This window comes from Cololabis saira, chromosome 18 (assembly GCF_033807715.1).
Source record: "Cololabis saira isolate AMF1-May2022 chromosome 18, fColSai1.1, whole genome shotgun sequence".
Classification (NCBI taxonomy): Eukaryota; Metazoa; Chordata; class Actinopteri; order Beloniformes; family Belonidae; genus Cololabis; species Cololabis saira.
In genome coordinates, this window is record NC_084604.1 from 40,674,685 (window position 1) to 40,687,098 (window position 12,414).

General features: G+C 41.1%; 1 protein-coding gene across 1 annotated transcript; it reads right to left on the reverse strand.

Moving 5' to 3' along the window:
• Window positions 1–3,790: 3,790 nt before the first annotated feature.
• LOC133418626 (uncharacterized) lies at window positions 3,791–12,148 on the reverse strand. Its single transcript, XM_061707423.1, has 5 exons — window positions 11,860–12,148; window positions 5,618–5,911; window positions 5,361–5,495; window positions 4,316–4,341; window positions 3,791–3,907 (listed from the first exon to the last, which is right to left on the reverse strand). Exons 1-5 carry the CDS (start codon window positions 11,981–11,983, stop codon window positions 3,821–3,823), a joined length of 666 nt encoding a protein of 221 aa, XP_061563407.1. The 5' UTR covers window positions 11,984–12,148; the 3' UTR covers window positions 3,791–3,820.
• Between the last annotated feature and the right edge of the window lie 266 nt (window positions 12,149–12,414).

The window sequence follows — 12,414 nt, forward strand, 5'->3', positions numbered from 1 at the left end:
TAAAACACTGCTAAAACAGCGTTAAAAACGTGCTTTTACAAACGGACAGTAAAAAACAGTACCTTGCGCGACAAAAACGCATAATTTAGCCACTATAACAAAGAATAATATATAAATAATAATAATGTCATAATCCGTGTATATATCATGACAACAGATCCCCTTGACTTTGCATGGTACAATATCTGTGGTGCCCACACGGAATTATACCACTTTCCGTGTTGGTACCACGGAAAATCGTGGTGAGAGGTCGTGGGCATTTCACGGATTTTTGTGAGATCAGGTTGGGATTTTAACAGCCGACCTTTGCACAAAATCCATATTGGACGTAATTTCAGTATTGATATTGTAACTAACTGGCTCCTGGCTGGCTCGCCAATTCTGTAACCCTTGAAACAAAGTAGCAACAGAGCACAGTATTGTATTTATATTGAATTCAATTGAATTCAATTCATTTCAATTCAATTTTATTTATATAGCGTCTAATACAACAAAAGTTGTCTCCAGACGCTTTCCAGAGATCCAGAACATGAACATAAAGCAATTATTACATAAACAATGGCAGGTAAAAACTCCCCTAGTGGGAGAAAAGCCTTAAGCCAAACAGATCATAAGGGGGGACCCTCCTGCCGAAGGCCAGACTGGGGGTCAGGGACGTCAGCAGCACAGCAGGCAGGTGGAAACAGCAACAGGATGACCAGGGGGGGGGACAGCAGGCAGGTGGAAGCAGCAACGGGATGACCAGGGGTGGGGAACGCAGGCAGGTGGAAGCAGCAGCGGGATGACCGGGGGTGGGGACCGCAGGCCAGCACGCAGCTCCCGAAGCTCCGGCCCAATCAGCAAGCCCCAGGTTAGGTGCAGGGTCGGGGAAAGGTTGAGAATGGGCAGGGCCAGGGAGAGGAGTCTTGACGGACAAATCTCTCCCCCGCCTGACCGGGCCGTTACCCTGACCGGGCCGTTACCCTGACCGGGCCATTACCCTGCCTCTCTCACTCCCACGCTGCAGGTTCCGGTGTTGTGCATTCAGAGATGCTCTTCGCTACCGGCAGAGGATGCTGCACCATGTTCAAAAGAAAAAAAAAAGAAAAGAAAAGAAAAGGGGGGCCAGCACAAGAAACTACAGGAGCGATGGACAAAAATGATAGTTATGAGATACTTATAATAAATAAAAATGGAAATGGAGAAGAGAGGAAGGGAAGAAGAGAGGAGAAGAAAGGTGAGAGGAACCGCCCAGTGGATCATGTCGGTGCACCCCTGCAGCATAGGCCTATACCAGTTCAATACCAGTGCAACACCAGTGAAATGCCAGTGAAATACCAGTTTAGGGAACACCAGTGCAACACCAGTGGAATACCAGTGCATTACCAGTTTAGGGAATACCAGTGCAACACCAGTTCAATACCAGTGCAACACCAGTGCAGTGCTACTGCAACACCAGTGAAATAACAATGCAATGCCAGTGTAGCTCAGGCTCTATAATGATACCCTTTTAATATAAGAACTGTCCCTTTAAAATTGTTTATTTCATTTGCACAGTAAACTAGTCATTAAAATCCTTAAAACAATTAATTTTATTTGGAAGTAAATAAATAATTCATTTTAATTCATAAGCACTAAAAACTGTTAAGTGTGTATCTAAAAATATCATTTGGAGTACATGTGGTTCATCTGTTAAATCAATCAGTAATCTCCATGAGCCTCATCTGATCGGCCCTCGTTTCCACTTCCTGTCACAATGCTGCGTGTTACGAAATGGTCGACTCGTGTGCGTTTATGTGTCCTGTGTCCAGAAACGTCTAGTTAGAATTAAGAAACTGGTTACTACTTAGAAAAGAGGACACACCAGTCTTTGATATCTCTCATATTTTATTCTATATAGATAACTTGAAGTTGAATGTATCTGACATGATAAATATAGTTATTCTCATGGGTAAATATCATATTCATTGTAGCAAGTGGAGAAATAGCAAACCCTCCTTTGACTGGTTTTTAAATTATTTTAAATTATTCTTCTTATCCGTAAGAAAAATAGACTCCAACAAAACGGCTAAAAAGATTTGTGACGATATATCTTGTTTTCTGCTTTTTTGATGTCTCAGTCCTTGCTCCTCTTTTTGGCACTTTTGTTTGCCTGATTTTAAATACTGTGATACTTTTATAATTTGCACTTCATAAAACCCCCTGTTTGTCCTTTATTTCTATATATAGTTAATTGTTTTTTCTATATAGCTCTATATTTCACAGCATCTCATATTATGTCTACTAAGTATACTATCATCCTTACGAGAAGATGTTTAATTACTGTTCTATGTTGTTTTATTGTGTTCAATAAAGAAGAAAAAAAAAGTGCATTGCAGAGCTAAAATCTCATACCATCTGCTGGAACAGTTTGAAAGAGCAGATTATTTCCATGGGTCTGCCGAGGTGAAGAGCTGTAAAGCTCACTCATACATCGACTCAGCGGTGAATGAAAACATTGTAAAAACCTGTTAAGTTGACTGTAAGGCAGCTAATATTTGTGCTAATTGGCGCTGATGGTAATCAGCAGCAATTAGCACAACACACCTGCACTAGCAGGTAACCCACTAACAATGACTGCATTCAGGATTTTATCAGCCGACCTTTGTACAAAATCCATATTGGACATAATTTCATTATTGATATTCAAAATAACTGGCTCCTGGCTGGCTCGCCAATTCTGTAACCCTTGTCACAAAGTAGCAACAGAGCACAGTATTGTATTTATATTGAACATTATTTACACCTAACGGTGCTAGTTATCTGACATTGTGTTTTATTATGCTAATTAGTTTGTTAGCTTGAGCCTAGCCACTTAGCTGGCATGATTGGTGGGTATTCTGTGGAGACTATAAAGATACTGATTTTCTTGTTTGTTTCCTGGACCCTGCCTTGTCTCCTGCTCTCCGTTGCCTGACCTTGTCTTTTGAACTTGACACTGATTGCTGCCTGATCCTTGTCTTGCATTCCTGCCTGCTCTTCGTCCCCGTTGAGGGTAATAAAGCAAACGAGACAAACTACCACCGTGTGCTCCGTGTGCTGCATTTGGGTCCAAAACCTCACCCCGTAACACCCCCTTCCTCAACTAGGCAGACAGATAACTCCTTCCACACACTGTAGCAAATAATGAAGGCTTTATTGGGTACAGCATATGAATTGGGTAAAACTGAAATAAAAAGAACACAACAATGAACACTTATTGGATAAACCCCATCGATCAACATATTTCTCGGTACCTTAAAGGTATAAAGCACGTGAGGCTACAAATATAAAGCTGCAATATAGCTGACAGAGCACTACAAATGATTTTAGTTGACTGAACTACAACTGATAAACAGCATGAAACAAAATACAAGCTCAGATTAAAACAAATGTAACTTCAATATAATATATGTATCTTAAAACCGTACTAACAGACAATGCTTTCATTAACTGATTCTCCAAAAAAGGATGGAGATATAGAGGATGTTCCTAATCTTTGTGACATTACGGAGATGGAAAAATGCTATTTTACAAACATGATTAATAAATGCATGAAACTAACAGGAATAAAGACGTGAGAGATGATCCCAGTTTAGGAGATTTAATACATCGTTAGCATGCTAGCGGCTCAAACATCCATCAGGCTCCTCGATGCAGGAGTGACGCCGAGGAAAAGCTGCAGAGGATTTTTGAAGATCACAAAATGATGAAGACTAAACACTATGATTGTCATAAATAGAGCTGAGCTTTCAGAGACCAAACATCCGTCTGCTGCTCTGTAGCCAGGCTAACGCTAATGTTTCTATCACACACAGCTGATTTATTGATCTGTGGATCGGACAGAAGCAGGCAGGCCTTCATTGTTTTCATAGATCACCACATCCTCATAATTTTTATCCCTGTTCACCTGTGGAAACATACAATGTTCTTGTAATTCATGCTTTCACCACCAGAGAGAGATCAAGATCATATTTTCATGATAATGGACCATTCTTAATGGTTCCTGTGAAATTGATCTACAATTATAAACTCTTTCTCAATATCTGAATGAAAACCAGAAAATCATCCATTAATAACATTTATGAAAGTTAGCAGCTATAAATGTTTATTTAACATCTTGTTAGTAAACTAAGACAACAATAATGATTGACTCTCTGGTGTTTAGGTTTATTAACAGAAAATCAAGAATAATCAGCAGCAAATGTTGATAGAAATGAACAAACAGGAAACAATTGATGAACCTGGATATTTCATACTTATTTATATTTTAAAGGCAGATATATATAAAATATTAAATATTAGTGAAGATACTCACATACTGCTGCATTGGCAACTGAACATCTGGAACAAAGAATGTTAAATTATTAGAGTTAGTTGACAAGATTACACAATTATCTTTATCCTGTCATTATTATTAATAATAATATAACTTCTGATTAACTTTCACAAACAATCACATCTTTAACTGTCAAGATTTGACACTTTCCTGTTTTATTTTGAAGCCCATGTCTTTGTGTTTGAGTTCTGTTTTGACCTTCCTGTTTCTATCTGCCCTGATCGTCTGCATCTGTGTCTCGTTAACCCTTGTGTATATCTGGTCTTGTGTTTCCTCTGCTCCCTGCTGGTCCGGACTGTTTCTAACTCCATGTTTCCACAGTCAGGTTTTTTGTAATTTTTGGATTCTTGTTAATGTTTTGTGTTTTGTATGCTGCTCTCCTGCATCTGGGTCCTCACTACAACCTTCGTGACAGAACGGACCAGCCAGCATGGACCCAGCGGGAGAAAGTTTTTCCAGCTGGCAATACGTGTACCGGGAGGCAGAACTCTGGATTGCTGGTTGGCAGGAGGTGGAGGAAGAGGAATCCCCTTCTGGGGAACACGCCGGGCTGGAAGGGAACGGGGTGTTCTCAGCCCCGGGGGGAGACGATGATGACGCCAGCCTGTTCTGGTGGTGGTCCTGGACGCATCAGTTCCTGTTCCGGCGGTGGTCCTGGACGCATCAGTTCCTGTTGCTGTTCCAATGATGGTCCCGGATGCACTTCGGCCGACGCCCAGGCCTCTGCAGAGTACCCGGCATCCCCCTCAGCCGGCTCCTCGACTCTTTGTCCCCCCAAACCAGCCCCTTGGACTCTTTGTCCCCCGAAACCAGCCCCTTGGACTCAATGTCCCTCCAATCCAAGTTCCACGCCACAGCCCAAGCCAAGGTCCCGAGGACGGCCTCCCGAACTGTCTCGCATGTCGGCCTCCTGAACTTTGACCATTTGTTTGGCCTAAAATGCTGTTTGGTGATTTTGTTTCAGAGTTCAACTCAATCTAACTTAAGAAACTAAATAACAACCTGACAGGCAGGTCAAACACACCTGTTGGATTTTTGGGATTGTTCCTTTTAACTTTCATCCTGTAAATGATGAGACACGTAGCGATGTTGACCAGAACCATAATCAGTCCCCCGACCACCCATCCAATAATCAATCTGGTATTGATCAGACTGGAATCTGGAACCAAAGGATTCAACAAAATGATCAGAAAGTCAATGTTAACACTTTAACTGATTAAAAGTGTAAAGTCTGAATGATGACATCCAGTTTTTATAATCTCCATGATTTCAGGGTCTTACCTGTAAAGTCCAGCGTGTATTCAGCATCTATCTCCACTCTGTCTCCTTCAACAACCTGGCAGGTGAATCTTCTCTTGGAGCGTCTCTGATGTTTCACCATCAGATCAGAAACACAGTTGTTCTGTCCTCCAGACACAAACCCATCACCTTCACCGAGCAGCACACTTCCTGTCTCATCCACCCAGATGATGCTGTTCTGCTCACAGGAACCCAAATAACGGTGTCTCACCAGAGAACAGCGTAATGTCACGTCTCCATCCCTTCCTGGATCCACATCTGGTGGAGATGGAGAGACTGGAACAAAACAAATAACTGTTATTTCAGCAACTTGAATATGAGAAAACTCCTCATTTTACTGATGCCCTCTGCCCTCTCTGCCATCCCTGTCTGACATCTGCAGCTCCCGCTGCCTCAACAGGGAAAGGAACATTGTAAAGGACAACACCTACCCCGGTTTCCACCTTTTCAACCTGTTGCCCTTTGGTAGGCGCTTCAGGTCCTTACGAACCCGTACAAAAAGATTCAGGGACAGTGTGAGGTTAATCAACGTTTTTGAATTAAATTGTCATTATGAACGCAACAGAATTAGGTAAGCTCAGAGAAATTGACTGCTGCGTTTTTCACAAGTTTACAATTGTTAACAGAAGTTACAGCCAGGCCATTCCCTGATGGTATTTAGGTATTTATGGCTTTGTTAACAGCTGAGCAGTGTCTTTAGACACATCTGTGCAAAGCCTTACAGAGTTTCTTGTTTGTCCAGAAGGTGCTCATTTATTGACCCTTCAAGACTTTAAGCTGACTTAAAGGTTAGCTAGGTTTAGTTGGACCATCTGATAACACGAGACCCCCATGAAGTTTGGCCTGGTGATTTCTGGTTTGTAAATAACCCAGTGTTTTTAAAAACCATCTGTTCAAACCTCCAACAGAGGGTCCTGTTTTAGTTGACCTCTTGACTCTTTGTGTTTTAAGGATGTCTGTTTGTTTCTTCATACTAAGAAAAGTCATGTGTGTGACCATCTGTTTTTGTCAATCGTCCATCTATACAGTCACTGTTCCAAATATGGTCATTCCTGTCATCCTTTGCTTAATAAAAGCGCCAGCTCTGCAGAGAGCCAGTTGAGAGAAGTTCTGACGAGCTAAGAGAAGGGCCGTGTTGCCTAAAGCTTCTCAGGATTCCTCTCCAACCTTCTGCAGAAGGCCATTGAAAATCATTCCATAAGTCTCCGGTGTCTTTTTCTAAGTTAATTAATGTATGTTAATGACTTTTTAACCTAACATTTTGGTGCCGAGAACCCGTGATCTCAAGCTCTGACGATTGGCATGGCGTACGATCAAAAGGGGCCATCAAAATCTGTCGACAGCGTTCTGACTTCAGGAACGGGGCCCAGATTGATCTGCGCTGTTCCAGAGTCCAGACGACGAGATTTCCCAGCCAGGGAAGGGCACTAGGAGACTAGGTGAGAGACCTCTTTTGAGTGAAATTCTGTGTATACTAACAAGAGGTTAGCGAAAATGGTGTTTGGCGGCGGGTCGGGGACCTGATTTTTATGAGGCATAGGGGCCTCTAAAAATACTGCCTAAAAGCAGTGCGTAAGACCAACATCTAACTAGGTCGGGGACCGGCTTTTGAAGTCAGGGGACTTTAAAAGTACAGGATAACGAGGAGAGGTTTCTTGGAAATTATTTTTAATGGTTGTGTTTTATATTTGTCTAAGGTTTGTCTAATGTTTGTCTAATGTTTGTCTGATGTTTATGACAGTCTGTTGTCTGTTCAATGTGGGGTTTCCAAAATTGAGAGGAAAAATTTAAATTGTTCACTAAATATCAGGCTAAAACCAAACTGTTGAAAAAGGAAATTTGTGTCCTGAGAGAAACTTAAGAAAGAAAAATAACTGGTTAACAATAGCAGAGGCGTGGTTAAGCTGAAATTTATGCTTAAAGAATCTCAAAAGATGCTTAATTGATGGGGAGACGTCCTCAAACTTAAGAAAATGGAGACAAATCTTGCAAGATAATAATATAGGAAACTTAAAAAGAAGTAAATGGACTAATTTAAGACTAGAAGAAAAAACAAGAAAGTAGCAACCTGTGAGGAGAGGATGGATTTTGGGAGAAGTGGGGGCTGCTGCAGGCTGCAGCAGGGTGTGACTTGTGTCTGTGTGACAAGCTGCAGCTCTCTGTGTGTGTGTGTGTGTGTATGTGAGAGACACTGTCTTTGTGGGTGTATTAATGACACGTTGTAAACAGCTGAAAGTTTCTGTCATTTTAAGAGAAAGAGAAATATGATTCTATTGACCTCATAGTTGTGCGTTAAAGTGAAAAATTGAATAAAGACAGAAAGGTGAGATACGTAAAAGTCCTCATTCAGATCGTGATCTGCTTGAGCAGATTTTATGGTGCTTGGAGATGCAGCCTGTCCCTCCAATAAGAGAGAGGAGGGGCTGTTTGGGTCTGCCTGTAGCACAAAATATTAGTTAGGGGTTGAATAGAAGAAACATGTTAGAATATATTTGGATATTCTAAGATAATATGTTAAGAGGTAAAAAGTTTAAATTCGTATGAGCTTCTCTGTCGAAGGTTTTGTTAAAATGATACAAACGACGGCAGCTGTGTGTCTCTGTGTGTGTGAAAGTATGCTCCGCTTTACGAGCGGCTGTAAGGCTCTGTGTTTGAGGGAGAACTCTTTGTGTTTGTTGGGAAGAAGGGGGGTGTTCAGCTCTCCTCTTGGAAAAAACATAGAAAAATTGAATAATATAGTTTGTTCTATCATTCTAAGCCCTGAATGAAGGCATAGAATCATAGAAGTTTAAATTGGGTTAATTCACCATTTAATTTGCAGATTACTTTTGTAACACTGTATTTGACTTGGATTGTATGGAAATGGGATTCCTGCAATTTGCGAGCATGAGATAAAATGATTGGGTTGTTTGTTACATGAATGTGAAACAAATCAATCATTCGTCCTTACTCTGTTTGTGAGCACCGCTGTATTTTTAGAATACAGTGGAAGGGTGTGTTCATGAGCCTACTCTCATTTGTATGTCAGTGACATTTTACACAGAAAGGGGTGTATGCAGGAGTAACAAACCCGTTGAACAATCTTTTTAGAAAAGAAGAACTCTGAGTGCATACTAGCTATTCACACTGAAAATGTGTACATTTGTGATCAGTGTTGCTATCATTTAGTTTGGGAGTTCATCTGAAATGCACCAATTGAGTTTGGTTAGTGTAGGTTGAGGATAAATAATTTACACATTTGCAGTGATACACGAACCCACATGCAGATGATCTGAAGTGAGTGTTTAATGTTAGTGGGTTTTTGTCTATGTGTAGTTTACGCATGGGAATTTATCCCACAATTTTCTTAAGACTTCTATGAGTTTTCATAGAAGAGCGTGCATTTGCGTTGCAGCATGCAAACAGAAGATTAAGAATCTCCTGAAGACTTTTATAAGTACTCATGATTTATCTGGAGATAATTTTCTGACAATTTTCTGACAATTTTCTGACAATTTTCTGGCATTTCTTTTTGATTTGGGGAAAATAGAGCTCAACAACAGTTGAGAAGGCATTATTTGATAGAATGCCTCCTTTAAGTCCGACGTTTTGTGACAATGAATTATTGTTTAAATATACATACAATATATATATATAAGTTCACTGAAGACTACTGTTTACATTGCAGGAGAGTTGCTGCACTGACAGTTTTTGTGTGGTGTTACTTTAATAAGATCATAACCTACTTGGGTTGAAATAAGGAAAGTTTTGAAACAGAAGAATTCTGTAGTCTAATCTACGGTGGGAGACAGAATTTAAAAGGTTTTGCCCCTTCTAATCTGGTGATGGGAGGGGGGATTTGAAGGACATGGAGACCTCTTGTCCCTAGAGCGTCAGACCTGCAGACTTGCCAGGGTGCGAAGGTCAAGAAGTGGGAGGGCCACTTATCTGGGGAGCCTGACTCTGGCAGCCTGACTCTTCCAGGGAGAAGTCAACAAGGAGGGGGTCTAATGACAACAAAACCCCCACCCCTGTTGGCATGCAAAAAAAATGCTGTGAAGCAAACTGGTGCTTCCAAGGAAGTTGTTCCCCCTGGTGGCTAAGTTGAGCCATAGGGAGTTTCTATGGCTCAACAGGAGGGAGTGGGAGTATGTAGGGGTACATATGATACATCATGAGGATTAAATACTAAATACCCTTTAAAAATTTTTTTAGTAGGAGTTTTCCGACATGTTGCAGATACAACATGAGAGGACCTATCCATTTGAAGTTGTTCATATGGATTTCATTCTTGGAGTGAACTAATGGCCTGTTAAGTTAAGGCTCAAGAAAGCCATGGCCTGAATGACGGCCATTAGTCGAACTGTACATGAGAATCGTCTTCTTGTACGCTGCTGTTTCTTCCTCTCTCCCTCTCCTAAAGCAGGAACTGCTGAAACTGGGTAACCGGATCCTGAGTCGAGTGGTGAAACGTCATCACCCGTCAGGACGGGCCTTTTTTGCTGTCCAAATCAGGACACCGACAGCACCGGCAGCAGTAAAGGCTGCTGAATGATCTACTGCATTCACCAGTTGCAGTGAAAGCTAGCAGAGAAATGCCAGGCTCGAGTAGTGCAGGAAGTCGGGCGGTACCACCACCTTTGCCCGCCGAAGTAATCAACTGATGCCTACTCGCCAGCCCAGCCTGAAGAATATGACTAGCCAAACTGACTTGCGACAACAAACTAGGAGAGGAGTCCGAGGAATGGAAGAGACTTTTTCATTACTGAGTCATGCTGACATAATCACTGAGATCCCGATTCCGACTATTACTGTCTTTGTACTGTTCTGTGTTTTCATTACCTGTATGTTTACAATGACACTGGAGTGTTTTATTTTGGGTGCTGTGAAGTTTCAAAATGACAAGAGTAGGGAAATGTGAGGTTAATCAACGTTTTTGAATTAAATTGTCATTATGAACGCAACAGAATTAGGTAAGCTCAGAGAAATTGACTGCTGCGTTTTTCACAAGTTTACAATTGTTAACAGAAGTTACAGCCAGGCCATTCCCTGATGGTATTTAGGTATTTATGGCTTTGTTAACAGCTGAGCAGTGTCTTTAGACACATCTGTGCAAAGCCTTACAGAGTTTCTTGTTTGTCCAGAAGGTGCTCATTTATTGACCCTTCAAGACTTTAAGCTGACTTAAAGGTTAGCTAGGTTTAGTTGGACCATCTGATAACACGAGACCCCCATGAAGTTTGGCCTGGTGATTTCTGGTTTGTAAATAACCCAGTGTTTTTAAAAACCATCTGTTCAAACCTCCAACAGAGGGTCCTGTTTTAGTTGACCTCTTGACTCTTTGTGTTTTAAGGATGTCTGTTTGTTTCTTCATACTAAGAAAAGTCATGTGTGTGACCATCTGTTTTTGTCAATCGTCCATCTATACAGTCACTGTTCCAAATATGGTCATTCCTGTCATCCTTTGCTTAATAAAAGCGCCAGCTCTGCAGAGAGCCAGTTGAGAGAAGTTCTGACGAGCTAAGAGAAGGGCCGTGTTGCCTAAAGCTTCTCAGGATTCCTCTCCAACCTTCTGCAGAAGGCCATTGAAAATCATTCCATAAGTCTCCGGTGTCTTTTTCTAAGTTAATTAATGTATGTTAATGACTTTTTAACCTAACAACAGCTTCTTCCCCAAAGCTGTGAACTTTCTCAACCAATAAGCTACCTCATACTGTGCAATATTTTCTACCCTCTATCCACAATGTCCCAATATTCCCTTCTATGTATGTGCAATAATCTCCCATCATTTCAAGGGAAATATTATTCTTCCATCCATTTAAGTGCAATATCCCTCCACCCATCCATGTACATTTTTATCCTCCCATTCACTCTTTTTTATTGTGTATATATATACATTTATGTTTCCTTGTTTACATTGTCTTTGCATGTGTGCACTTTGAAGGAGCTGCTGCCTAATTTCACTGTACCTGTACAATGATAATAAAGGCTTTCTATTTCTATTTCTATCCAGTTTTACTGAGTGATTCTCTGACGGAAACGTCAAATATTTAAACGTGTAAATAAACGTCAGGTGTTTGTGGTCCAGTTCCTCTGAGAGGATCCATCATGTTGAGGACAATCCCAAACACACCAGACGTTCATGTCGCTGACAAATCCACACAAGCTTTTAACAGCGTTTCACTCAGAGTTGATGAGGAGGATTCAAACTGACAGTCAGGATGTTATTAAGTCAAAACACTCACCTGTTAAAACACTCAGATACAAAGGTGTGGGACCATTAGAATAGTCATTCCACCAGGTGTAAAGACCAGCATCTTCAGCAGTGATGTTGTTGATGATCAGAGAGCAGTTACTGCTCACATTCATCCTGTCAGCTCCAGGTGACGTCTTCACAATCTCTCCATTATAAACATTGATGTGTGCCTCTGTATTTTGAATGTTGTTGTAAATCCAGAGAGTATCAGAACATAGGTCGGCTGAAGATTCAATGTGACATCGTAAAATTACGTCATCTCCAGCTCTGTGATGGAGAACGATGTCACCACTGATTCCTGCTGTAGAGAAAAACACTCTGAGAAGTTTTTGAAGACAAATAACTGTTATTTCCACCACTTGAAAAAGAGAAACTCTTCATTTTACTGATCCAGTTTTACTGAGTGATTGTCTGATCAAATATTTCAACGTGTAAATAAACGTCAGGTGTTTGTGGTCCAGTTCCTCTGAGAGGATCCATCATGTTGAGGACGATCCCAAACACACCAGACGTTCATGTCGCTGACAAATCCACACAAGCTTTT

Coding starts and splice junctions, on each gene's coding strand:
- LOC133418626 (XM_061707423.1), bottom strand. CDS start 11,983: ATGAATGTGAGCAGTAACTGCTCTCTGATCATCAACAACATCACTGCT. Junction 5,496..5,617: donor ATACACGCTGGACTTTACAG/GTAAGACCCTGA, acceptor CTTTGGTTCCAG/ATTCCAGTCTGATCAATACC. Junction 4,342..5,360: donor CAATCCCAAAAATCCAACAG/GTGTGTTTGACC, acceptor TCTTTGTTCCAG/ATGTTCAGTTGCCAATGCAG.